Source organism: Esox lucius, chromosome 3, assembly GCF_011004845.1.
Source record: "Esox lucius isolate fEsoLuc1 chromosome 3, fEsoLuc1.pri, whole genome shotgun sequence".
Taxonomy (NCBI): Eukaryota; Metazoa; Chordata; class Actinopteri; order Esociformes; family Esocidae; genus Esox; species Esox lucius.
In genome coordinates, this window is record NC_047571.1 from 9,954,176 (window position 1) to 9,978,452 (window position 24,277).

The 24,277-nt window shown below is 42.5% G+C and overlaps 2 protein-coding genes across 5 annotated transcripts in view; one reads left to right on the forward strand and one right to left on the reverse strand.

The window, feature by feature from the left end:
- The window catches only part of LOC105018241 (testicular spindle-associated protein SHCBP1L), a 20,809-nt gene extending 13,422 nt beyond the window's left edge, over positions 1-7,387 (forward strand). For all 3 annotated transcript variants that reach the window (XM_010883525.3, XM_020045593.2, XM_020045594.2), the window contains one exon: positions 6,939-7,387. In XM_010883525.3, coding sequence (XP_010881827.1) covers positions 6,939-7,187 — 249 coding nt within the window. In that variant the 3' untranslated portion in view covers positions 7,188-7,387. The remainder of the gene's footprint in view (positions 1-6,938) is intronic.
- Positions 7,385-24,085, reverse strand: dhx9 (DEAH (Asp-Glu-Ala-His) box helicase 9). Of its 2 annotated transcripts, XM_010883322.5 has the most exons (28): positions 23,978-24,085; positions 23,388-23,515; positions 23,120-23,260; positions 22,488-22,611; positions 21,610-21,770; positions 21,328-21,476; positions 20,447-20,493; positions 19,832-19,968; positions 19,632-19,721; positions 19,343-19,504; positions 19,154-19,231; positions 18,860-19,051; positions 15,282-15,423; positions 15,049-15,131; positions 14,795-14,951; positions 14,612-14,709; positions 14,037-14,250; positions 13,755-13,849; positions 13,593-13,666; positions 13,327-13,479; positions 13,033-13,193; positions 12,591-12,702; positions 12,288-12,449; positions 11,914-12,041; positions 9,277-9,506; positions 8,835-8,950; positions 8,485-8,685; positions 7,385-8,044 (listed from the first exon to the last, which is right to left on the reverse strand). In XM_010883322.5, exons 2-28 carry the CDS (start codon positions 23,496-23,498, stop codon positions 7,732-7,734), a joined length of 3,831 nt encoding a protein of 1,276 aa, XP_010881624.3. In that variant the 5' UTR covers positions 23,499-23,515; positions 23,978-24,085; the 3' UTR covers positions 7,385-7,731. The 2 variants fall into 2 exon arrangements, with proteins under 2 accessions (XP_010881624.3, XP_028974853.1); XM_029119020.2 differs by lacking the exons at positions 21,328-21,476; positions 21,610-21,770; positions 22,488-22,611; ... (1 more) ...; positions 23,388-23,515; positions 23,978-24,085 and adding an exon at positions 20,587-20,695.
- Between the last annotated feature and the right edge of the window lie 192 nt (positions 24,086-24,277).

The window sequence follows — 24,277 nt, forward strand, 5'->3', positions numbered from 1 at the left end:
ATGCTTCCTGCTGCTGACCAACTTTATGGAGATGCAGATTTCATTTTCCAACAGGACTTGGCACCTGCACACAGTGCCAAAGCTACCAGTACCTGGTTTAAGGACCATGGTATCCCTGTTCTTAATTGGCCAGCAAACTCCCCTGACCTTAACCCTATAGAAAATATATGGGGTATTGTGAAGAGGAAGATGCGATACGTCAGACCCAACAATGCATAAGAGCTGAAGGCCACTATCAGAGCAACCTGGGCTCTCATAACACCTGAGCAGTGCCACAGACTGATCGACTCCATGCCACGCCGCATCGCTGCAGTAATTCAGGCAAAAGGAGCCCCAACTAAGTATTGAGTGCACCGGAGAGGCAACAGCAAGACAACCCCCAAAAAGGGAATGGTTTTGCAGGTGGTGGCCCCAGACAATTGCTCTCTCCTCATCCTTCCTGACTGATTCTTATCTAGTTTAGTGTTTTGCTAGTGTCCTTGTCACTACTGGTAGCATGAGGCGGTAACTACAGCCCATTCAGGTTGGACAGGTAGTCCAACTCCTCCAGGATGGCATATCCATACATGCTGTCGCAAGAAGGTTTTCTGTGTCTCCCAGTATGGTCTCAAGAGCATGGAGGAGATATCAGGAGACGGGCCGTTACACAAGAAGAACTGGAAAGGGCCGTAAAAGGGCATCAACCCAGCAGCAGGACCGATATCTGCTCCTTTGTGCAAGGAGGAACAGACTGTCAGAAACAGACTCCATGAGGGTGGCTTGAGGGTCCAACATCCTCTAGTGGGACCTGTACTCACAGCCCAGCACCAGGTAGCTCGATTGGTATTTACCAAAGAACACCAGAATTGTCAGGTCTGCCATTGGCACCCCGTTCTCTTCACAGATGAGAGCAGGTTCACACTGAGCACGTTAAAGACGTGAAAGAGTCTGGAGACGCCGTGGTGAACGTTATGCTGCATCATCCAGTGTGACCAGTTTGGCGGTGGGGTCAGTGATGGTCTCGGGAGGCATATCCTTGGAGGGTCACACAGACCTCCACGGGCTAGCCAACGATACCCTGACTGTTGTTAGGCACCGGGATGAAATCCTCAGACCCATCGTCAGACCTTACGCTGGTGCAGTGGGCCCTGGGTTCCTACTTGTGCAGGACAATGCCTGGCCTCATGTGGCCAGAGTGCGTAGACGGTTCCCAGATGACAAAGGCATTAATTCCATTGATTGGCCCTCACGTTCCCCAGACCTGAATCCAATTGAAAATCTCTGGGTTGTTATTTATCGGTACATCCGGTACATCTACCAAGTAGTGCCACAGACTGTCCAGAAGCTCACTGATGCCCCAATCCAGGTCTGGAAGATCCCCCAGGACACCATCAGTTATCTCATCAGGAGCATGCCCAGACGTTGTCAGGAGTGCATACAGGCAAGTTGGGGCCATACACACTATGGCCCTCATTTATCATTCTTGCGTAGAAACGGGCGTATATGTTGGCGTAAGATTTTGCTTACACTCCTCTCACCGCCTGATTTATGAAGCTGTGCGAACCTTTAAAATCCAGGTGTACGCAATACCTTCCCTTGATAAATGCCGCGGCTGAAAACGATCGTCATTAGAATAACACGCCCCTATATATTCAAGTCTCTGCATCCCCCACGCCCTCATTTTACGCCATGGACACACGGAAGACGGCAAAAAAGAGAAACTTCTCTGACGTGGAGATTGAGACGATCACCAGGGAGGTAGAAAGAAATAAAATTGTTTCATTTGGCAGTTTAAAAAGCGGAATAAAAGATGATGATGTGATGTGGAGTACCATTCATTCACATTTAATAATTGCATGACAATTTGTAATATTGGTCTTATTATTTCATGATATTTATTATTAATGACGTTTATTGTTATTTAGAAGAAGAATGTCGTTATTATTATTATTTCCATTATTGTTTAAAAGAAGAAGAATGTCATTTTTATTATTTTGTCAGTCTGAATTATATTTTGGTAATTTAAAGCCTTTTATTACTGAACCCAGTCCATGCGCAACTGCCGGGCCTAACCCTGAAACGTCATGTAAAGCGCACAGGCTCGCATCTGAAGGAATACATATAAGTCAAATGCTTTGGTAAAGTCACACAAATTAAACCTTGAAGTCCATGTTGCACAAAAATAAACACTGAAGTTTGTAATTATGTTGTTGTTTTTTTTTACAGTAGGTCATAATATATCATATCTTTTAGTTTGTCAGTGCGTTAGGATTTTTTTTTCTGCGCATTTCCACACTAACTCAAAACGTGCGTACACCACCTCCTGAGCTGGCGTAGGATTTGAGAGTGCCGTACGCCAACGTCCATATTGATAAATCTCAAAGTCATCGTGGTTTTGGGTGTACGCTGGAAATTTGGTGTACGCACTTTTGATAAATGAGGGCCTATGTGTGTATGACCTTCATGCGAGTTGGAACTGCCTGTGATTTCAGTTGTTTACTTTGATCTTTGGTGCGAGTTTGAATCCGGCCCTCCGTACGTTGGTGATTGACCGTTATGTTATTTTGTTCTCATTGAATTACACAATGTACAGTAAGGATTTTAATCTTTAATATATTTAGTTCATCGAGACCTGGTGTGATTTAAGTGTTCCTTAAAAAAAAATGATCAGGGTAAACATGCAGGCATGCATACATATATATATATATCATATACTTTTCAAATATACAGTATCTCACATAAGTGAGTACACCCCACACATTTTTATAAATATTTGATTATATATTTTCTAGGGGTGTAACGATTCATTTTAACCACGATTCGATTCGTATCACGATTCGTAGTTGTCGATACGATTCAAGGCCGATAATGGTTAATTTAGAACTATACGATCCGAAATGATTCAATGACTTGAAATCGATTCAGTATCTTTTCAGCCAAAAATTCAACCCGTTTGACTGAAATAAATACCTGGATACTGGACAGTGCAGGTGAAGTTTCCTAGATTCCTGTTGTTTCTTGTAAGGGAATCAGGTATCAATTAATTATGGATATAAACAAACAAGTAAACAACAATTAATGGCAAATGCATTCACATTTTATTTGAATAAAGTGCAACCAACACTTTAGGTTGAATTAACAGGAAGTTAAAATGTTCTGCTCTCATTTTCAATATTCAATACATTTTCAATAAAAGTACAGAAAGTGCAACCAACATTTCAACAGTAGGTTTACCTGCTACTTGTGCTTTTGTTTTTCAACATAAAAATACTACTGTATTACTATCCAAAATAAAGTGCAACCAACATCTCTTCAGGTTGAATTAACAAGAGGTTTACCTGCTACTTTTGCTGTTGTTTTTCAACATAGAAATAATACAAATACAGTATTAATATCAAAAATGAAGTGCAACCAACACTTTCCACACACTGGACCGCAATGGTGGCTTGATAATTTCTCGCTCGTCGGCTTCTCTGCCATCTGCCATGCTGTTTTGTTGTCTTTGCGCTGCTGCTGGCCCGGGGCGATGACGTCACGGATAGGTAGACTGAATCGAGTAACGTTTATCGCCTCCAATGGGTTATTTCCTAGTATCGATACAATCGATTGATTACATTTTAAAACCATGTTAGATCGATATGTCGTCCGGAAGGCCAACTTGCTGAGCACAGATCGATGTAGTTGGATCATAGGAATATATATCGATACATCGATGTAGTAGATGAATCGTTACACCCCTAATATTTTCATGTGACAACACTGAAGAAAGGACACTCTGCTACAATGTAAAGTGAGTACATCCCTAAGGGAAAATGTCCAAATTGGGCCCCAAGTGTCAATATTTTGTGTGGCTACCAATATTTTCCAGCACTGCCTTAACCCTCTTGGGCATGGAGTTCACCAGAGCTTCACAGGTTGCCACTGGAGTCCTCTTCCACTCCATGACGACATCACAGAGTTGGTGGATGTTAGAGACCTTGCGCTCCTTCACTTTCCGTTTGAGGATGCCCCACCGATGCTCAGTAGGTTTTAGGTCTGGAGACATGCTTGGCTAGTCCATCACCTTTACCCTCAGCTTCTTTAGCAAGGCAGTGGTCATCTTGGAGTTGTGTTTGGGGTCGTTATCATGTTGGAATACTGTCAAAGCGTTGTATGGTCTTGACCACCGTGCTGCAGCTCAGTTTCAGGGTCTTGGCAATCTTCTTATAGCCTAGGCCATCTTTATGTAGAGCAACAATTCTTTTTTTCAGATCCTCATAGAGTTCTTTGACATGAGGTGCCATGTTGAACTTCCAGTGACCAGTATGAGGGAGCGTGAGAGCGATAACACCAAATTTAAAACACCCGTGACCTTGTCACACTAACGAGTCACATGACACCAGGGAGGGAAAATGGCTAATTGGGCACAATTAGGACATTTTCACTTAGGGGTGTACTCACTTCTGTTGCCAGCGGTTTAGACATTAATGGCTATGTGTTGAGTTATTTTGAGGGGACAGCAAATGTACACTGTTATGCAAGCTGCACACTCACTACTTTAAATTGTAGCAGTGTCATTTCTTCAGTGTTGTCACATGAAAAGATATAATCAAATATTTGCAAAAATGTGATGGGTGTACTCACTTTTGTGAGATACTGTACATGGTATTGTGAGTAAAGATCGGGATATCCTCAATTTTATTTACCTGGCATGTTCCAAAGACTCAGCAATGTTGTCTACATTAGTTCCCAATCCTTTCGACATCCAAGATTGGCACAGAGTAGTCATGTTCCCTCAAGACCAAAAAACTCCCTTAATAGGGTGGCAGTGTTGCAAGAAAATGGTACTGCCACAGAAACAGACACTAGAAGTGGGGGCGTTTTCCCTTCACATGGTATAAAGTTTACCTATACTGATTTAAGTGTTCCCTTAATTTCTTTGAGCAATGTATATACAGCTCTGGAAAAATTTGAAAGACCACTTTACATTTTTCTTAAATCAGAATCTCTACATGTATGGCTTCCATTCCAGTGTCTGTTAAATTCCAACACAGGCACACCTCATTTTACTTAATGAGGTACTGATTAGGTGATTACCTGAACCAAATCTAATTTAATGAGGAAAAGTATAAAAACCACTGCTGTGGTCATCACTATCCTCTTACAATAGGATCAGCTGGATGGCAAAAACTATTCAGCATGACAAATGAGTTGAAAATAAAAGTTTTGAGAAAGGAAAGAAAGGTTCAATTCTGGCTTTACTGGCAGAGTGATACAGTGTGCGTCAGGTTGTGTCCATCATGAAAATTTCAAAGACGGTGGTTAATAAGAACAAGGTCAAGCAACAGACATTGGGGACAACAAAGCTACAGAATGCCGCAGGGCAAAAATGACTGTCCACAGACCGAGATGATCGTCAACTCATTCGAATGTCACTCAACAACCGTAGGACGACATCAAGTGATCTACAAAAAGAATGGCAAACAGCAGCTGGGGTGAAGTGCACGGCGAGGACGGTTCGAAACAGACTCCTAGGGGCAGGGCTGAAGTCGTGCAAAGCTAGAAAAAAGCCCTTTATCAATGAGAAGCAAAGAAGAGCCAGGCTGAAGTTTGCAAAAGACCATAAGGATTGGACCGTACAGAAGTATGGTCATCTCCGATGAGTCAAATTTTCAGCTTTGCCCAACACCTGGTCGTCTAATGGTTAGACAGAGACCTGGAGAGGCCTGTAAGCCACAGTCTTACACCCACTGTGAAATTTGGTGGAGGATCGATGATGATCTGGGGATATTTCCGCAAGGCTGGAATCAGGCAGATTTGTCTTTGTAAATGACGCATGAATCAAGCTAAGTACAAGGTTATCCTGGAAGAACACCTGCTTCCTTCTGCTCTGACAATGTTCCCCAACTCTGAGAATTGTTTTTTCCAGCAGGAAAATGCTCCATGCCACACAGCCAGGTCAATCAAAGTGTTGATGGAGGACCACCAGATCAAGACCCTGTCATGGCCAGCCCAATCTCCAGACCTGAACCCCATTGAAAACCTCTGGAATTTGATCAAGAGGAAGATGCATGGTCACAAGCCATCAAAGCCGAGCTACTTGAATTTTTGTCACCCAACAGCAATGTGACAGACTGGTTGGAGAGCATGTCAAGCTGTGATTTAAAAGCGGGGTTATTCCACCAAATATTGATTTCTGAACTCTTCGTTAAAAACACATTAGTATTTTGTTGTTGAAAAATGAATATGAATTTGTTTTCTTTGCATTATTTGAGGTCTGAAACAATGCATCTTTTTTTGGTTATTTTGACCAGTTGTTTTCTACAAATACTCTAAATGACAATATTTTGATTTGGAATTTGGGTGTAATGTTGTCAGTAGTTTATAGAATAAAACAAATGTTAATTTTACTCAAACACATACCTATGAATAGTAAAGTGGTCTCTTAATTTTTTTCCAGAGCTGTAGTATCTCTGAAGTATGTTAAAAATATTTCTTTTTTCAAATAAACACTTACTCCCCAAATAAATGGCTTTAGTTCGAATTCTAGATGTCTAAGACTTTTGCACAGTACTGTAGACAACCAGGTGAATGGAGCAACTAATTAGCGACCTCAGTCAAATACAAGGTAGCAGCAAAAACCAGCAGACACTAAGCCCTTCATGGAATAAGCAGAAAAAAAAAACTCTTTACTGTCCCAATACTTACGGAGAGCACTTTACATCTGTAATATCAGTGGATGTTGAGTACAAATATGTAGTTGTCTCACATAGCTATTTTAAGATAAATGTACTAATTATATGTTGCTCTGGATGACTGCATCTGCTAAAAGACAAATGTAATAAGTGGCACAGTGAAGCAGATACAGAGACCAAATTTAAGTGGATGCTAATATAGGATTCACTGTTCTCTGCCTCAACTCAATTACAAAAAACATATCACATTTCAGTAACATTAAATTATGGGCTTTCTATTCACAGGTTCTCCCTCTGCCTCAGCTGAAGCTGTCCAACAACTACATTCATGACAACAACGGCTATGGCTTGACCATTCTTGTTCCTGACAATCTGTACAAAGCAAGTAATGAGGACCTGGAGAAGAAAGCCAATGGGAACAAGAATGAGACAGATCATCTTTCTAAGGCCCTGCAGGAACTCAGCTTGGAGATCACCACTAACAGATTGGAGTCCAACACCAAGGGCGCTATTGGCTTGCAGCACAAAATGTGAGCTAATTCTTGAATTGAGGATTGCAGCATAAATGTGTTGTACATGATTGTTAAACCACATCACAAACAACTATCTTTATATAAATGTAGCTGTTGTGCAAGTTTGTTTATGCACTGGACCAATAAAACAATATGCACTCTATTTACACATTGCAATAAAAAAAAAAAAAAATGTAAATGAGGAAATGGCAGAAGAAATGTGTGGGGTGTGTATTTTATTGAATTTACTTTTGTAGGAAACCTTTGAGTTCTAAATTACATACAAAAATCAGTCTAATGACAAAGTACTGAACACTAACACCAAAACAAATCCAATCAGCCCACACAAATGCCAATACAGAGAATGGATGGTATATAATACTCTCAATAGTAATATTTAGCAGTTTCAAAGTGAATATTTAACATCTGTGGGCCAATACCTTGATTTCAGAGTTAACCAAAACCAAAAAGTCCTAATATGACAGTTGAAAACAAACATTATGCTCCTCAAGGTCATACAATGCATTTGAATCCACAACATCTAAAACAGCTACCCTTAAAATGTTCTAATACCCCCGACCCCCTCTGTATCCTCCACCCCAGTTCCCACCTCCGTAACCACCCCCCCCTCTGTTACCACCCGAGCCGCGGAAACCCCCACCACCGCGGTATCCCCCACCCCCACGGTATCCACCACCCCGACCCCCTGTGTATCCGCCGCCTCCTTGGTATCCTCCGCCCCCTCTGTAACCCCCCCCGCCGCCTCCTCTGTAACCGCCCCCGCCGCCTCCCCTGTACCCAGAACCTCTTCCGCCTTGGTAACCTCCTCCACCGCCATCAAACCTGGCCATCTTGGGAGGACGTGGACCATCTCCAAAACTGATAAAGACAGGAAAAGAAGTAAGCCAGTTGTATCCATTGAAGAACGATGAAAACTAACATTACAAAAATACATTTCCTATGACATCCTATGACGCAGTTAAAAAGATTTGACTGTTCAGAAATGTGGATAATCTCCACAGTGTAAACTAATCCATTATTGCCACTACAAGTACATATGTATGTTATGTCTGATGTTTATTAGACTGCAAAGGCTTGTGTCAAAAATAGTGCATTTTTTAGGCCCCTTGGGACACAAACTATTTTCTTCTAGTCCTCTGGGTTCAGTTTTTCAAGTTAATAACCTCCACTCTATTTCAGTTCATTTAATACTCTCTGATAGGCAAAGTACATCTGGAGATGTTTAGAATCCATCAAGGGAAAACAAATGAAAAACGGGGGCCTGAGCTGAGAAGACGAATCAGTCGTGTTGGGCTTACCGTTGATTGTTGGCCATAAGGTTAAGCCCGGCTGCGGAGGGCTTGGAGATCTGGCGGATGACGTTGAGCATGTGCTCGTTTGTGGGGTCCAGCTGTCGGATATACTCAGGGTCTTTGGTGACTTCCACAACCAGGGCCTCCATTGCGGCCCTCAGGGCCAATATGCAGCCGGCCACGTCATGTGGTATCTTTAGTTTGATCCTGTGAATACAGTTGGTTGTTTTTATCTGCTTGACAACGCCATGCTCATGCTTGACCTCATGGCCCTTCTGACTATTGTAGTTATATATGCAAGGGAGAACCACATGTTTCCACTATTGCACCACTTTAAAGATGGTAGCGACACTCACCAATCATCCAGTTCAACGATTTCTCCGTTTGATGTGATTTTCTTGGAGGCAAACAAGATCAGCTGCAGTGGGCTGACTAGCGTCATTCCTTTGGCTGAGATAGCTCGTGTTCGGATCTGGTTGAAAATAGAAAAGTAAAACTTCTGATGTTAGTTTGTAGTAGTCATTTTTTTGCCACGCTTGCCAGTCAAGGAATGAATTGCACAACAGTTTATAAGACTAATCCTGTTCACTCGTGCATTTTATAGAAATGACAGCACAACCTATATGACAGTAAAATGTGTTAGGATTTTTAATCGATACTGATAACTTTTCCCATTGAACATAGAAAGATTTACCCTGTCAGCACAGAAAGTATATAACCAACAGAATAATACAGACTTGTAACACCCCCGTATATTAGAATTATGGAGACCTCGACTACTTCATTTTAAGAACCTACCTTTTCACTAAAGACGAAGAACGGTGATGGGTAGGTCATGTCCTGGTTGCTAAAGGGGCAGTTAACGGAGCATTTGTGGATGAGGGCATTGCGCCCCTCAGTGGTGAGAATCTTTCTCTTCTCCTTGTGGTAGCACACATTAGGGTAGGAGCCATAGGTCAGGAGAGAGATGACCACATCCAGGTTGTTGTCAGGTCCAATGTTGTTGAAATTCTGTGTCATCAAGCACTCTAATGAAAAGACAAAAAAATTACTAGTTATTACAGCAGCCCCATTCTGATCTTCCATGTTTTGTCACCTAACCACTCTGATACAGTCTGTTATGGAAATAATGTAATCTTACCAGCTGGTTCAAAAGTCTTGTATGACACTCAATCACTACATTTCCATCAGGGAAATGTAGGTAAAAAGTAGTACACTTGTTTGGTATGCACCGATACCACTTTTTCTTTGTTGATACCGATTTGTAGAGTACTAAACTTACCAATCCAATACTGCGATTAAAAATGTTGTTTACATGCTATGATTGCCATAACTCTTGTATATGACTGAATTGGATGTCATAAAACCTTTTTTTCTATCAACTCAATATTAACCTAAAACTTGGGTTAATATTGGAGCAACATAAAATGTTAAAGGATGGGTAGTTTGATACCTATTCAACAAATACCTATTGCAGTGAACACGAGGGATGTGAAAAACTGACACTTTGCCTTAAAAAGAAATAAGTAATATTTAAAAATGGTCAATGTTTATAAATCACTTGAAATTTGTACCCTGTCTCTATTCATGCATCTCCCTCAGGGAGAGCAGGATCAAGCTAGTACGAGTGCAGCGCCATCTAACTGTTCTTGCGCCACTAATGTGATTTTCTAGATAATTATTATTTCACAAAGTTACACGTGTAAAACGAATTTTGTGTCACCACTAAAACAAAACACTGGGCAAACTCAATCGATTGCGGTATGTACCATTTACATTTTGTGATAAATATCAGTTGCAGGTTTTAAATTTGACCCTTTTTAACATGTCTTATGCCCATGAGCTATCTATGAAAGGGATGCTAGAAGATGATAACTTTAAAATCCAACACAGACATTTATAATATAAAATGCACACTGCTCAAAAAAATTCAGAAAACAATTAAATCACACATCAGGTCTTGATGAAGGCATCACAGGCAGTTCCAACATGCATGAATTTCATCACAGCAATGAGACTCAGTAGTGTGTACGGCCCCCATGTGCCTCTGTGCACTCCTGACAACATCTGGGCATGCTCCTGATGAGACGGTGGATGGTGTCCTGGGGGATCTCCTCCCAGACCTGGATCAGGGCATCAGTGAGCTCCTGGAGAGTCTGTGGTGCTACTTGTCAGAAACATGCACACCAGTAGCCCACTGGAGGTCATTTTGTAGGCCTCTGGCAGAGCTCCTCCTGTTCCTCCTCCCACAAGAGGAGGAACGGTCTTGTGACCGTAATGGGAGACACAGCAAACCTTCTTGCAACAGCATTTATTGGATGCTCCATCCTGGAAGAGCTGGACTCCCTGTCCAACCCGAACGGGCTACAGGTCCCGCCTCATGCTACCAGTAGTGACAAGGACACTAGCAAAACACTAAACTAGATAAGAATCAGTCAGGAAGGATAAGGAGAGAGCACCACATCTCTACACATGAATCATGTGCAACAACCACGGTTTAAATAGTGTAGTGGTTAAAGATCTTTCACATAGGACACCATGTATCAAATCCAGCCAGGCAACAACATTCATTTCATCTAATTGCGGGATGGCTGAAATAGGCTGGCCTGGTTCCATTTCTTGTTCACATAGATTTAACAATTATTTCAAGCAGGAGGTCACTGCATTCACGACACTCCATTGTCGCTAGCCTATTGGAACCTGTAATAACTTTTTTTTCAGGCTTCTGATTGGCCAACATGCTTTTAAGGTTAGGGTTATATCATCACCTGTTGGTCTGGCATGCTGTTGACAGTGCTTGACAGCGTGTTTTTGTGTTTCCATGTGGATGGAGATTTTTTTTTAAGCAATGCTTTTATGGACAGGTTTTTTTTAAGAACAAAAGAGAAAAAAAAATATCTTAAAAAGTACAGTGTACATGTGGACTAGGCCCTAGACAAATTGGAGATATTCGTTGTTAATCCCCTTTAAAGTTTATACAGCCATTTTGTTGTTGGCATTTGGTTAAAAACAAATTTCCACATGACACGTTTAGCTTGTTTCATCCAATCACAACTCGATCAAAGTGGCACTTGATTCACTTTAGCAGGTAACTAACTAATTATTGGAAGACAGAACTAAAAGATAAGGCCACAGAACAACCAGGTAGGCTTACTGGTTAGCTATGAATATAAATAGATATGGAGATAAAAGCATGTGTTGTATTCTCAATTAGCCTGACATTAGCTAGCGTTGCCATACAGGCATCAATTAGCTAGTTTATCGTCGCTAACATCCCTTGAAATCCTTGCTTTGCAAAGTTTACAACTACCAGTTTTACTAGCAACTGTGCATTTTTTTACAGTATCTGCAATTTTCAATAAGATTTTCCGACATTTCTGATGCCAGTATCGGATCGCTGCATCCCTAAATCTACTGACTAGTGTGGCCAGTTACCCTCAGGGAAGCCAGAGTTGACCAGGATCTCCTTCAGTTGCACTTTGGCCTCCCAGGTCATCCTCAGGGTAGACATGTTGAGCCTCTTGTGTTCACAGAATCTGGATTCGGCATCCTCACCAGCCATTCTACAATTAAAAGACAAAATGTCGTCACAACCTTCAATGGGCCAGGTGGTCAAGGGGAATAGTAGATTTGAAAACCAATGGGTCATCGAGCCCACTCTTCTACCTTCTGCAATTAATTGGATAATGGTGTTGCCTCCTATCATACCAAACAATTACGGGTTCAAGCAGTTTGATTCAGATCCATATCTGGGGACTGGTAGTTATTTAAGAGTTCATGTTAAATGATTGTATGAAGATTGGACTCACCTCACATCATCCCAAGCCTGGAATACACAGAGCAGTGCCACGTGATCTGAGAAACGGGTGCCTGCAAAGTTGCGATGCACATAACCCAATCGCTTGCCATCGTTGACGAAGGGCTCTGGGAAGCAGGAGGCTGCTGAGATGGTGCACACCGCATCTCCAACACTTCAGAAAGAGAATAGAGTCATTAAAGAAATACATTTACTGGTAATAAAAGAGTTGGTGCTTTGAGATCTGTTAATAGGGAATAGTGTATCAGGGAAGGAGTTAACTAAATGCACAAATGAACTTGGGTGCAGCGCTCACTTGAATATGCAGCCCATAATCATCATCTTTCCCAGGCGTGGCTCGATTGGAAGCTTTGCGAGGATCCGACCAAGAGGAGTCAACTCATCATTTGTGTCCAAAGCATCCAGTTCTAATGGAAAAACCGTAAGAAACCATAAATGTTGATGATGAAGGTGGTTGGTAATGTTGCAAATTGACAAACTCAAAACGACAGTAATATACAGCTCCTGAAAAAAGTAAGAGGCCACTGTACCTTTTTCTTTCCTTTCCAAAAAGGTTTTGAGTGAGGAACAGAAGGGTTAAAATTAACAGACCGCTGCAAATCGAACGCTTCTATAAATTGAACGCTTCTGTTCCTCACTCAAAACATTCCTGTTCAACTTTTTTGGAAAGGAAAGAAAAAGGTGCAGCGGTCTCTTGTTTTTTCCGGAGCGGTATCATGCGGGGTAAAAGGACTTACCTCTCAGCGTGTGTTCAGCCTCGATGACCGCGTCCAAGGGAGGGGGCTCGATGGCCTTGGAAAGGAAATGACCAATGGCACCTAGCCTCAGCAGCTTGATGCTCAGGGCTACCTCGTGGAGAGGAGTACGGAATATCTCCGGAGTCATATGGGTCTCCAATCTGGGTTAAAGAATAGAGACAAGAGCATAGAGGTCCACATTCATCGTTTGTGTAATTCAGATATGTTTTCAACATACAAATAAAGCTAACTGAACAAAACAGCTCGTATAAGGGCTGAGGGCTAGAGGCTTACTTGTCGAAACGCGCCCTGCTACACAGATGAAAGCAGAAGCCGGCTCGGACGCGGCCTGCCCGACCCTTCCTCTGCTCCAGGTTGGTCTTGGAACCCCACACCGTGGCGTAGTTGGTCATGTTGTTGTGAGACGTGAACAGCTTCACCTTCTGCCTAAGAGGAAGCACACAGTCATGGGTTGCCGTAGGTAACCACACTCCCATATAAAGAGAAAGACAATGAATAAAACTGAACCAGGTCAGATACAGTGCAATGAAAGACCTTACTTGCAAGAGTCGATGACATATACGACATCATTGATGGTAATACTGGTCTCTGCAATGTTTGTTGACAAGATCACCTAAACAAATGACATGAAAAATAGCGGTTAGGGTTAAGCAAAATGATATACCAATTCAGGGACTACCAGAGAACCCAAGCTGCCTGACCTTGGTGATGTTTGGAGGCACAGGCTCAAACACCCTCCTCTGCTCCTCTCTGGGAATCTGGGAGTGGAGAGGCAGGATCAGGTACCGCTGACTCCCTGGGCCAAACGAATAAGAACGGCACATCAACTTACTGCTACAATTACAACCAATGGCACATCTATATCAGAAACCTGAGTGACTGGGGACTACAATGAGAAACCAGGTTTTCTGGGATCAATCCAAATGCGTAGAATGACAGACTTTTGTTTTGCAGAAACCCAGTGATTAGTAGTGACAACACACCGAAGTGGGGATTCATCTCCAGGTGTTTCTGCATGGAGTAGATGAGGTTCCAGCCGGGAAGAAACACGAGCACCGCCCCGGCTACCTGGAGAGTCTCGATGTACTTCAGCAGGGCCTCCACCAGCTCAAAAGGAGTCTCCTTTTCGTTAATCTGAGCCATCGCGCGCTTCGTCTCAGGGGTGTAATCCGGACCACATATCACATTGCAGTTGGCCTGTGATGAACAAGAAGCGGTGAAACATATTTCCACATAATAACCTCAGGCTACTGAGCGGTTGCACAAGACCACCATTCACAGTTGGCCTTAGTGAAGAGTGACGTTTCATTCTGTGGGATGGTCTGTACCCATTACAGTACGTCATCAATTCATTTTAGCAAACAAATGGAAGTGATGAGCGGCTCCAAATAAAGCGGTACCTCAGACCTTTTCAACGATTTATGAAATGCCAATGTCTAACACGCACTGGATTTCTCAACTTCATTGGCCAGGTTGCTGTCTGGGAATGAGAATACGCATGGGACTTCAGTGTTCAACTAAATGGTCTTATGGCCGGGGAGAGAATCTTGTCCAATACCTCTTCCTCTCCTCCCTCCTCGTCCCTGTCCCTCTTCTTTCTGTCATTCGGGGGCGGAATGAACTTGGTCATCTGAATGCAATCTTCCAAAAAGTACTCTGGAAAAGATTAGAAAAACACAGCATAGACTTGATCCTCCATAAACGGGACCATATAAAGGTTTATGTTGGCTTGGAAACTTACCTTGTACAGGGAACGTGCGTCCAAACACCTCGATGACGGGGCAGTTGAAGTAGTACTCCCTGAACATGGTGGTGTCGATGGTGGCCGACATGAGGATGACACGGACTTCTGGGTACGTTTGGACGACGTCCCGCAGAACCACCATGAGGAAGTCAGTCTGTGCGGAGCAGGAAGTTAGAGTTGAATCCATTTGCTGCTTTTTCCCCCAGACACACAGACACACAGCACTGCACTACAACTCATTCTTAACGCACATTGATGTCTCTCTCGTGAATCTCATCCACAATCACATGGCTGATCCCACGAATACCTGCTTCCAACTTGCGCAGTAACACACCTAGAAAAAGAAAAACACCCATCAACGTCTGCTATATATTTCCATGATAACATGAACACAATTCAACATTCTTAATGCTGGGAACTGAAGCTCATTTGTATAAGCTACGCTGTAACACTCGAGGCAAATCAGAACAGGAGAGACGCTCACCCACAGTGCAGAACATGATGCTGGCGTGTGGTCGCGGGAGGATGGATTCAAACCGGACGCTGTACCCACAGCTCTTACCGATGTCCTCTCCTCTCTCGTAGGCCACACGCTCCGCCACTGACACCGCACTGATACGTCGAGGCTGAGGAAGTAACATCGGAAAAGAGATTAGGTGATCTGCACATTACAGTTGTGCATACCCTTGGAGAATTGGTAATATATGTATCATTTGTAAAGAAAACATGAGTGAGCAGGCAAAACACGTCTTTTATTTCTTATGGTATTCACATTCAACTGTAGGTTATAACAGAATGGCACAATCATAAAACAAAACACAGCAACAAAGAATAAAATGAACTGACCCCTGTTCAAAAGTCTGCATACCCTTAGTTCTTACTACTGTGTATTGCCCCCTTTAGCATCAATGACAGCGTGCACTAGTCATTTTTGTAAAAGTTGTCTATGAGGCCCTGAATTCTTGCAGGTGCAATAGCTGCCCATTCATCTTGGCAAAAATGGCTCCAGGTCATGCAAAGTCTTTGGTCGTCTTGCATGAACCGCACGTTTGAGATCTCCCCGAGTGGCTCGATGATATTAAGGTCAGGAGACTGATGGCCATTTTCTGCTGTAACCTCTGGCCTTGTGCTTAGGGTCATTGTCGAGTCCCATGCGCAGCTTTCGTGCAGAAGAATGCAAACTGTCTGCTAGTATTTTCTGATAACATGCTGCATTCATCTTGCCATCAATTTTAAACGATTCCCTGTGCCTTTAGAGCTCACACCCCCCCAAAACATCAGTGAGCCACCACCATGCTTTACAGTGGGGATGGTATTCTGTTCACTATAGGCCTTTTTGACCCCTCCCAAATATAGCGCTTGTAACCATAAAGCTCTATTTTGGTCTCGTCACCAAATTACAGTGTCCCAGAAGGTCAAGGTGTTGTTTTGGGCATATTGTAACCAGGCTTAATTGTGGCATTGGAGCAGTAAAGGCTTCTTTCTGGCAACTCGACCATGCAGCTAAATTTTGTTCAAGTACCGTCGTATTGTGCTCCTTGAAACAACCACACCGTATTTTCCGAGAGCAGCCTGTATTTCTCCTGAGGTTACCTGTGGGTTTTTCTTTGTATCCCAAACAATTCTTCTGCCAGTTTTGGCTGAAATCTTTCTTGGTCTACCTGACCTTGGCATCAAGAGATCCCTGAATTTTCCACTTCTTGATAAGTGATTGAACAGTTCTGACGGGCATTTGCAAGGCTTTGGATATCCTTTTCTATCCTATTCCATCTGTATAAAGTTCCAGCTCAGTACTTCCACGTGTGAGCTAACAAACCCATTGACTATTTACACACAAACTATTTGCAATTTAAAAAGCCACAGGTGTGGGAAATTCACCTTTAAATGCAATTTGTACCTGTGTGTGTCACCTTGTGTCCCTGTCTGTAACAAGGCCAAACATTCAAGGGTATGTAAACTTTTGATCAGGGCCATTTGGGTGATTTTTGTTATCATGATTTAAAAAAGAAGTCAAAACAACTATGTGATAATAAACGGCTTTATATGATCACTAGCCTTAAGTAATATTTTCAAAATATCACAAATTTCTACGAGGGTATACAAACTTATGAGCACAACTGTAGCTTGCCTGTTAAAGTTTCTGTCCTGGACGTGTGTTTCTACCGGTTAAATCTATTCATGATTACACAGAACCAAAAAAAAATAAAGGAATCAAGCAAGCCTAGTTTGGCCGGTCTGTGATTAGAAAGGATTAATGTTGTTGCACACGCTGGATTCGAAGCGGGGTCTCCTATGTGACAAACTGTGTCTTTAACCGCTACAAAGCTACGGTGGGGAGAACAAGTATTTGATAAACTGCTGATTTTGCAGGTTTTCCCACTTACAAAGAATGTAGAGGTATGTCATTTTATCAATATACACTCACCTAAAGGATTATTAGGAACACCATACTAATACTGTGTTTGACCCTCTTTCGCCTTCAGAACTGCCTTAATTCTATGTGGCATTGATTCAACAAGGTGCTGAAAGCATTCTTTAGAAATGTTGGCCCATATTGATAGGATAGCATCTTGCAGTTGATGGAGATTTGTGGGATGCACATCCAGGGCACGAAGCTCCCGTTCCACCACATCCCAAAGATGCTCTATTGGGTTGAGATCTGGTGACTGTGGGGGCCATTTCAGTACAGTGAACTCATTGTCATGTTCAAGAAACCAATTTGAAATGATTCGAGCTTTGTGACATGGTGCATTATCCTGCTGGAAGTAGCCATCAGAGGATGGGTACATGGTGGTCATAAAGGGATGGACATGGTCAGAAACAATGCTCAGGTAGGCCGTGGCATTTAAATGATGCCCAATTGGCACTAAGGGGCCTAAAGTGTGACATCCCCCACACCATTACACCACCACCACCAGCCTGCACAGTGGTAACAAGGCATGATGGATCCATGTTCTCATTCTGTTTACGCCAAATTCTGACTCTACCATCTGAATGTCTCAACAGAAATCGAGACTCATCAGACCAGGCAACATTCTTCCAGTCTTCAACTGTCCAATTTTGGTGAGCTCGTGCAAATTGTAGCCTCTTTTTCCTATTTTTAGTGGAGATGAGTGGTACCCGGTGGGGTCTTCTGCTGTTGTAGCCCATCCGCCTCAAGGTTGTGCGTGTTCTGGCTTCACAAATGCTTTGCTGCATACCTCGGTTGTAACGAGTGGTTATTTCAGTCAAAGTTGCTCTTCTATCAGCTTGAATCAGTCGGCCCATTCTCCTCTGACCTCTAGCATCAACAAGGCATTTTCGTCCACAGGACTGCCGCATACTGGATGTTTTTCCCTTTTCACACCATTCTTTGTAAACCCTAGAAATTGATGTGCGTGAAAATCCCAGTAACTGAGCAGATTGTGAAATACTCAGACCGGCCCGTCTGGCACCAACAACCATGCCACGCTCAAAATTGCTTAAATCACCTTTCTTTCCCATTATGACATTCAGTTTGGAGTTCAGGAGATTGTCTTGACCAGGACCACACCCCTAAATGCATTGAAGCAACTGCCATGTGATTGGTTGATTAGATAATTGCATTAATGAGAAATTCAACAGGTGTTCCTAATAATCCTTTAGGTGAGTGTAGGTGACGATAACTAGGGAAAAGACAACAGAATTGTGGAAACCCCTCCTCTTTTACTGCACAAGGGGTTGTGATCTACATAACCTCAAAAAGCATGCATGGATGCGTACTTCGAAAATCCAGCTTAAAGTTGCAATATAATCGTAAACAGTTTTATTAGACTTACTATAACTTAGCTACTGAAGATTGTAGCCAGCAAAGTGTGTTTGTCAATCCTGAACAAATCCTAATGCATAATCTGTTTAGTCTGTGGTGAGGCTCGAACACCGGTCCCCTGCATGGCAGTCTGCATCTCTAACCACTACGCTATTTAACAAGGGGTACTCACTCACTCACTCATTCATTAAGAGACATTCGTTTTTCTTGGTCGGCTACGCTTACGCGGTCCAGCAAAATCAAAGAACGTTTTCAAAACCGTGAATGGTTTATACCTGTGTTACGATAATGTTACATTCTGCCGCCCGCTCGCTCTTGATGAACTGATCCAGGATGAACTGGGGCACCTGGGTGGTTTTGCCGCAGCCAGTCGCCCCTCGGATGATCACTACTGAGTTGTGCTGAACGGCGGACAATATTTCCTCCTCAAACTTCTTCACCGGAAGCCCGTCTCTCTCTCCAATTACCTAGGGGACAAGACCTGATTTTCAGTCTGAAACAAGGACAACAAAACAGGACATAATTTAACACTTAAGACAATAAAAAACCTAGCGAGGTCAACAACATACCTTCTGTAGGCTTTGATCTTGTTCCAGCTGATAGTTAAGCTCATTATGGAGGTCAGCGCTGATTTGCTCTGGAGTGCACTGGGGGGAAATGTGAAGGATACTGTCAGATCGGATGAAGGCTCAACCACATACTTCAAGAAAAGGCAGATTTGAAAAAATAAATACATAAGAGAATAGTCTACGACTCACAAATGCTAACGGGCCGTCGTCTATATTGCTGCTGGTCCAGGGGTTCCAGTTGACTTGAGGGGGGGACCAGGGCACCACGCCGGCTGTCATCTGTCTCTGGGAGGGCTCGAACACAGCCATCTTCCCTTGGACCAGGGACACCGGGGTACCTGGATCGGACGGCTGGGGACAGGCAATATGTTCCTCCTATCATCCTCACATTCTAAGTCACACATTGTGCCTGAGACAGAACAACACTAATTTAAACTGTGTGACAGTTAATTTATGGCATGAATTACACCAGACTTACTGGAGGTGGTATCGTAACTCCCAATTCTTCGGTAACACTACGTAGCTGATGTTGCAAATCTTCTCCCACATTCACTGCAAAAGCTTCCAGCTGCCAACACACCAAGATTGAACCAGAGTTTAAAAACACAAACACTGCGTCATTACTGAATAAACGGAAGAAGATAATTCATTTCCACGGCATTGGAACACGTTACTTACAGCTTCCCCATCTTTTTTCTTTGTGATGCCCGTATAAGCCTCAATGACACCCAGGTGGTACAGCTGCCGGACCATGGACAGAGCACAGGACTGGGCGGCCAGCTTCTTGTTAGATCCATGCTCACGGGCAGTTATCTCTACAAAACAAATGTCATGTCTTCTTTTCAACCCAGAATGTTATCCTTTTTCTCCCAATTCAGAGACATCCACTTTGTAGACATCACAGCAACTCTCAATGGCCATGCAACCACTGATACAACAGCTGCTATTCTGTGACACTTCCTTTTACACTGCTCACTTCCCCAGGAAGACTGTCAGACCAAGAAACGTTCTTACAACTAACAACCTGTCAGCTTGCAGGTGCCCAACCCGTCAAATAGAGCTGCTAGAACACAATGTGACCAACATCCACCAGCCGTCCCTACTGAGGCTTAACTGTAGTAGACAGCTGCCCCACTCAAGGGGCACAATTCTTGCTCTGTATGTGAATGTATACACTTTTTACAGATTACTAAACAATTATCCCAAGACCTAAGAAGTGTTTAAAGACTAAAAACTGAGCATTTTGTCTAAAAGACAATTAAGTTTGAGTTGAATGAAAACGTTAGTACTTACTTCTACCAAGCTGTCTGACAAATAACTGCATCTCCGCAATAAAGCTCCTAAAGTAGAAGTGGAAGAAAAACACCATGACCATCTGAATTCAGAATGCGTCCTGATTAAATAACACGCATTCCGTCATTGGATCAACTGACCTCCGAGGGAGAGAAGCCTATTGTCCACTCTGATGACAAGCCTTGCTCTTGGGGGACGCAGCATGTTTTTCTGCCAGACTTCAATCAACAATCAACTTTTTCACCTCAGCTTTTCCCATCCCTAGCGGAACAGGTGACACCAGAAATCAAAACCACACAATACTCTGCCCATTCCATCCCCATTGTGGATGCAACCATGTGACAACTTTAGTGCAGCCTAAAGGATCCCACATGTCTTGACAAGTAAGGTTGTGAAGTCTGGCATCAAGTGTCCACTAGCTTTTTGAATTTGTGATTAGTGACCGTAACTAGTCCATTTCAATTCAAATAGGATCACTATTGTACTAGTGATGTATCGGTTGTGGTCATAAAGATCCTATAATGAATTGGGAATATACCTTTTTTGTGGTTGAGGTATGACTTGACAAGTTCAATGAGATCTCTCAGGTGTTAACTGCACACCCAGGAGGGCTCTGTCTCCATAGCAGTCCAGCAGAAAAACATGCAGTCCACAGATATAATGTATATAAGAGAAGGCTAGGTTCTATAGTTTTATCATGGATGCACTGAAATACTCCTAAAAAAAACATGTATAAAAAGCAATCTATGTAAAATCTGTTAACTAGACTGACTGCTAGCAATTGGGAACCAGCCATGGCACTGCATTTATCAGAGTTTAGGATGGTTCCATCACACTAGCAGGGCAAATTCCAGGCTGAAATACTCTCCCATCATCCTGACCTGTTGTGGTCAGGACCCACTTGGCTGTATTTGTAATCGGTTTGGTTTTTTTCCTTCTGGAAAAACTGGTTGAGACGGGCCTTGGCATTCTCTAAAGTCCAGTTGCCATGGAGTCCTGCGTTCAGGTCTACCTCCTCGGACTCCAGAGTCTTGAAAGGAAAAAATAAAATGAAGAAGACTACTTAATATTGTGAAGATTTACGGCTTGGATTAAAGATGGCATACCCGTAGCTCATGAATACCATGAAACAATGTTATAAATAATGATTTGACAGGTCATACCGCCTGTGCCTCTTGCTCGTCCCTCTTAGAGTAGTAGTCCTTCAGATTAGCCCCCCTTTCCCATGGGGCATTGCTGTTTCCAACCCCTCCAGAATAATTGCCGCCGCCGCCCGAATATCCCAAACCAGTGACACCTGGGACAGGTCCAGAGGGCGTGCTTCCTTCAAAACAGGTAAACAACCAGATGAAGTTATGACTAGAATAGGGAAGTAACAGACTACATGTAATAGAAATGCGCAGAATAAGCAATTTCAATAAAAAGCTAAACAAGTTTATGATTTTTATTGTACTACCAGCATAATTGACCAGAAGCTTAGAGTTAATGTTTTAAATATTTTTTTTGAGAACATAGTTCCAAGTGCCTGAAATATTCCCCACTGAAAAGTTCTGGTTGGTCCATCCATCACTGGTATTGACTTGTAGCTTCCTCATGATGTATATAGACTCTTGCAATATTACCCGTGCCTCTGCAGAAGCCACAAATGTTCCATGTGGACAAGCTAATACTATTCCGGTCTCATTTGGTAATGGAAAGGGAGACAAGTAGTGTCATTATTTAAAATTCAGTCTTTAGAAGCAGGATTCTGCAACAATGCCAGCCTAACGATTCAAATAGAATATTAATTAAGCAATAATAATAATTAATACTTAAGTATTATTAACTTTAATAATACAGTATTAGACAAATATAAGCAAAATAAGCAAATAGTGTTTCCTTCTTTTATCTCACATTGGAAGAACCACCGGAAAACACATTTTTGACCAAAAAGTCAAAGAACTACGAAGGTAAATAAATCAACTTTAGTTAAGACACTATTGGAAGAGTTTACAGAAGAAAGACTGTATAATATAGTCATTTAGTCAAGTCAGCTAAGTACCTTGTTCAGCTTTCACAACCAGGTGAGGTGGGATAGGTCCACTCGCAGGAAGACTTCCAAAGCCAACATTATCGCCATTACCACCTCCTCCACAGTCAGGCACACTGTAGTCAGTAACACTTGCCTATCAACAGCAAAAGTATATTTAATATGTGCATTACATACATACATACAGGCAGGTGACAGATTAAAGGAAAAACCAGAATAAAAGACAGGAGGAACATTAAATGCAGTTGCTTCCATATAGGGGTACTGCATGTAGAAAAATGCTCAGCATGCCCTGTTAACCTCAATTTTGGATCAAGATAGCAAGAAGAAAGGATCTAAGTGACTTTGAAAGAGGGTTAATAATTGGGCCACTTATAAGAAGACATTGCCCCCATCAACAGGGCACAAGGTCACTGAATGGTTCAATGAGTGTGCAGATTGTGTGTATCATATGCTATGGCCTCACCTAACCTCAACCCAATTGAACAACCATGGGATATATTTGTTTTGATGATCACAAATTTGTGTACATTACTATTAATGAGCATTCCCCTTTGCTAAGATCATACAGCCATCCAATAAAAAATAGTTAAAAGTCGTGTAAATATTATCAAATAATTTTCAGTGTGTATTTTATCACTGACCCCAAGGGCTGGGACTTCAGCTGCATTGATCTCTCCAACTCTGACAAGATAATTGACAAAGTCTCTGGCAGCATTTGCCTGGGCATCCTTCTTGTTGGTCGAGTTTCCCATTCCAGTGTAGTTGAACCCATCAATACGAACCTTAGAAGAGGAATAACAATTCAAAGTGGGTATATTGTTTAGAAACACAATAATATTCTCTTGATAAACAGAGGAGGTTGCATGAATGATAACTGCATATCCTAACACGTGAAATAATATAACTGACCTCACACAGAAACTTCTGCCGGTTTTTGTTCCCAGCGGCTCTAACATCATAGTTGGGTGTTAGTTTTTTCTTCCCACACCAAGCATACAGGAAGTTCTTTATATCCGCCATGGCGGATTGATGGATCTCTGTTGGAACAGATATATTGGCTGTATTCAAATAAACTGACTTATTTTATATCGGAATAATTAACTACAAGCTAAGAGCTCACGGGTATAACATGGACACCCCTACGGATTTCCCAACGCATCCAGCCCCACTACAGTACAGCAGTGCTACCAACAGACTCATAATTTAAGGAGCTAGCTACTTAGCTAGGGCTACAACATTGGCCATGTGATGTCTATGATAGCTATTAACATCGTTTTCATAACAATAAATAATGCACGTAGGTATCAAGCTGAAAACCATAACATGTTTCAGGCTAACATGCATTAGTGGAAGATTAGCTACCTTCTGTAGTTAACGTTGGTAGTCTCGTTTTACTGTTTAGCTAGGTAGCGTATGATGCAAGGAAGATACGGATTTTGACAGCTAGCTATATACAATATATATATATATAATTCGTATTTGCAGTGTGCTATTCTTACCCAATCGATGTCCAACAGCTACGTCTTCGAAAAAACAGGACACCAAAATCAATCAACCGCTCCGAGCTACGCTTGCGCTCATCGGTGGCTCCGGCGGAGTACGTTCCACTACAGACAGCCAAGATAAGAGGGAGCCCCTAGCGGTCGGAGGTGATGAGATTATTGGCATTATTAACACAGATGGCGCTAGCAAGCCACCTATCTCCGATTGCATACAAATTCCTTATCAGTGGCGTATTAGGATGCCAAGACACATGCCTTGAAACGTGTCATACGGAGAACAGGATTTTGCTTGCACTA

What these genes read in the sequence shown, in the direction of transcription:
- dhx9 (XM_010883322.5), bottom strand. Translation starts at nt 23,498, where the DNA reads ATGGCGGATATAAAGAACTTCCTGTATGCTTGGTGTGGGAAGAAAAAA. An exon ending in GGCAGAAGTTTCTGTGTGAG is followed by an intron (nt 23,261 to 23,387) that starts GTCAGTTATATT and finishes TCCTCTTCTAAG; the next exon opens with GTTCGTATTGATGGGTTCAA. An exon ending in TGCCTCCAAACATCACCAAG is followed by an intron (nt 13,667 to 13,754) that starts GTCAGGCAGCTT and finishes TCATTTGTTTAG; the next exon opens with GTGATCTTGTCAACAAACAT.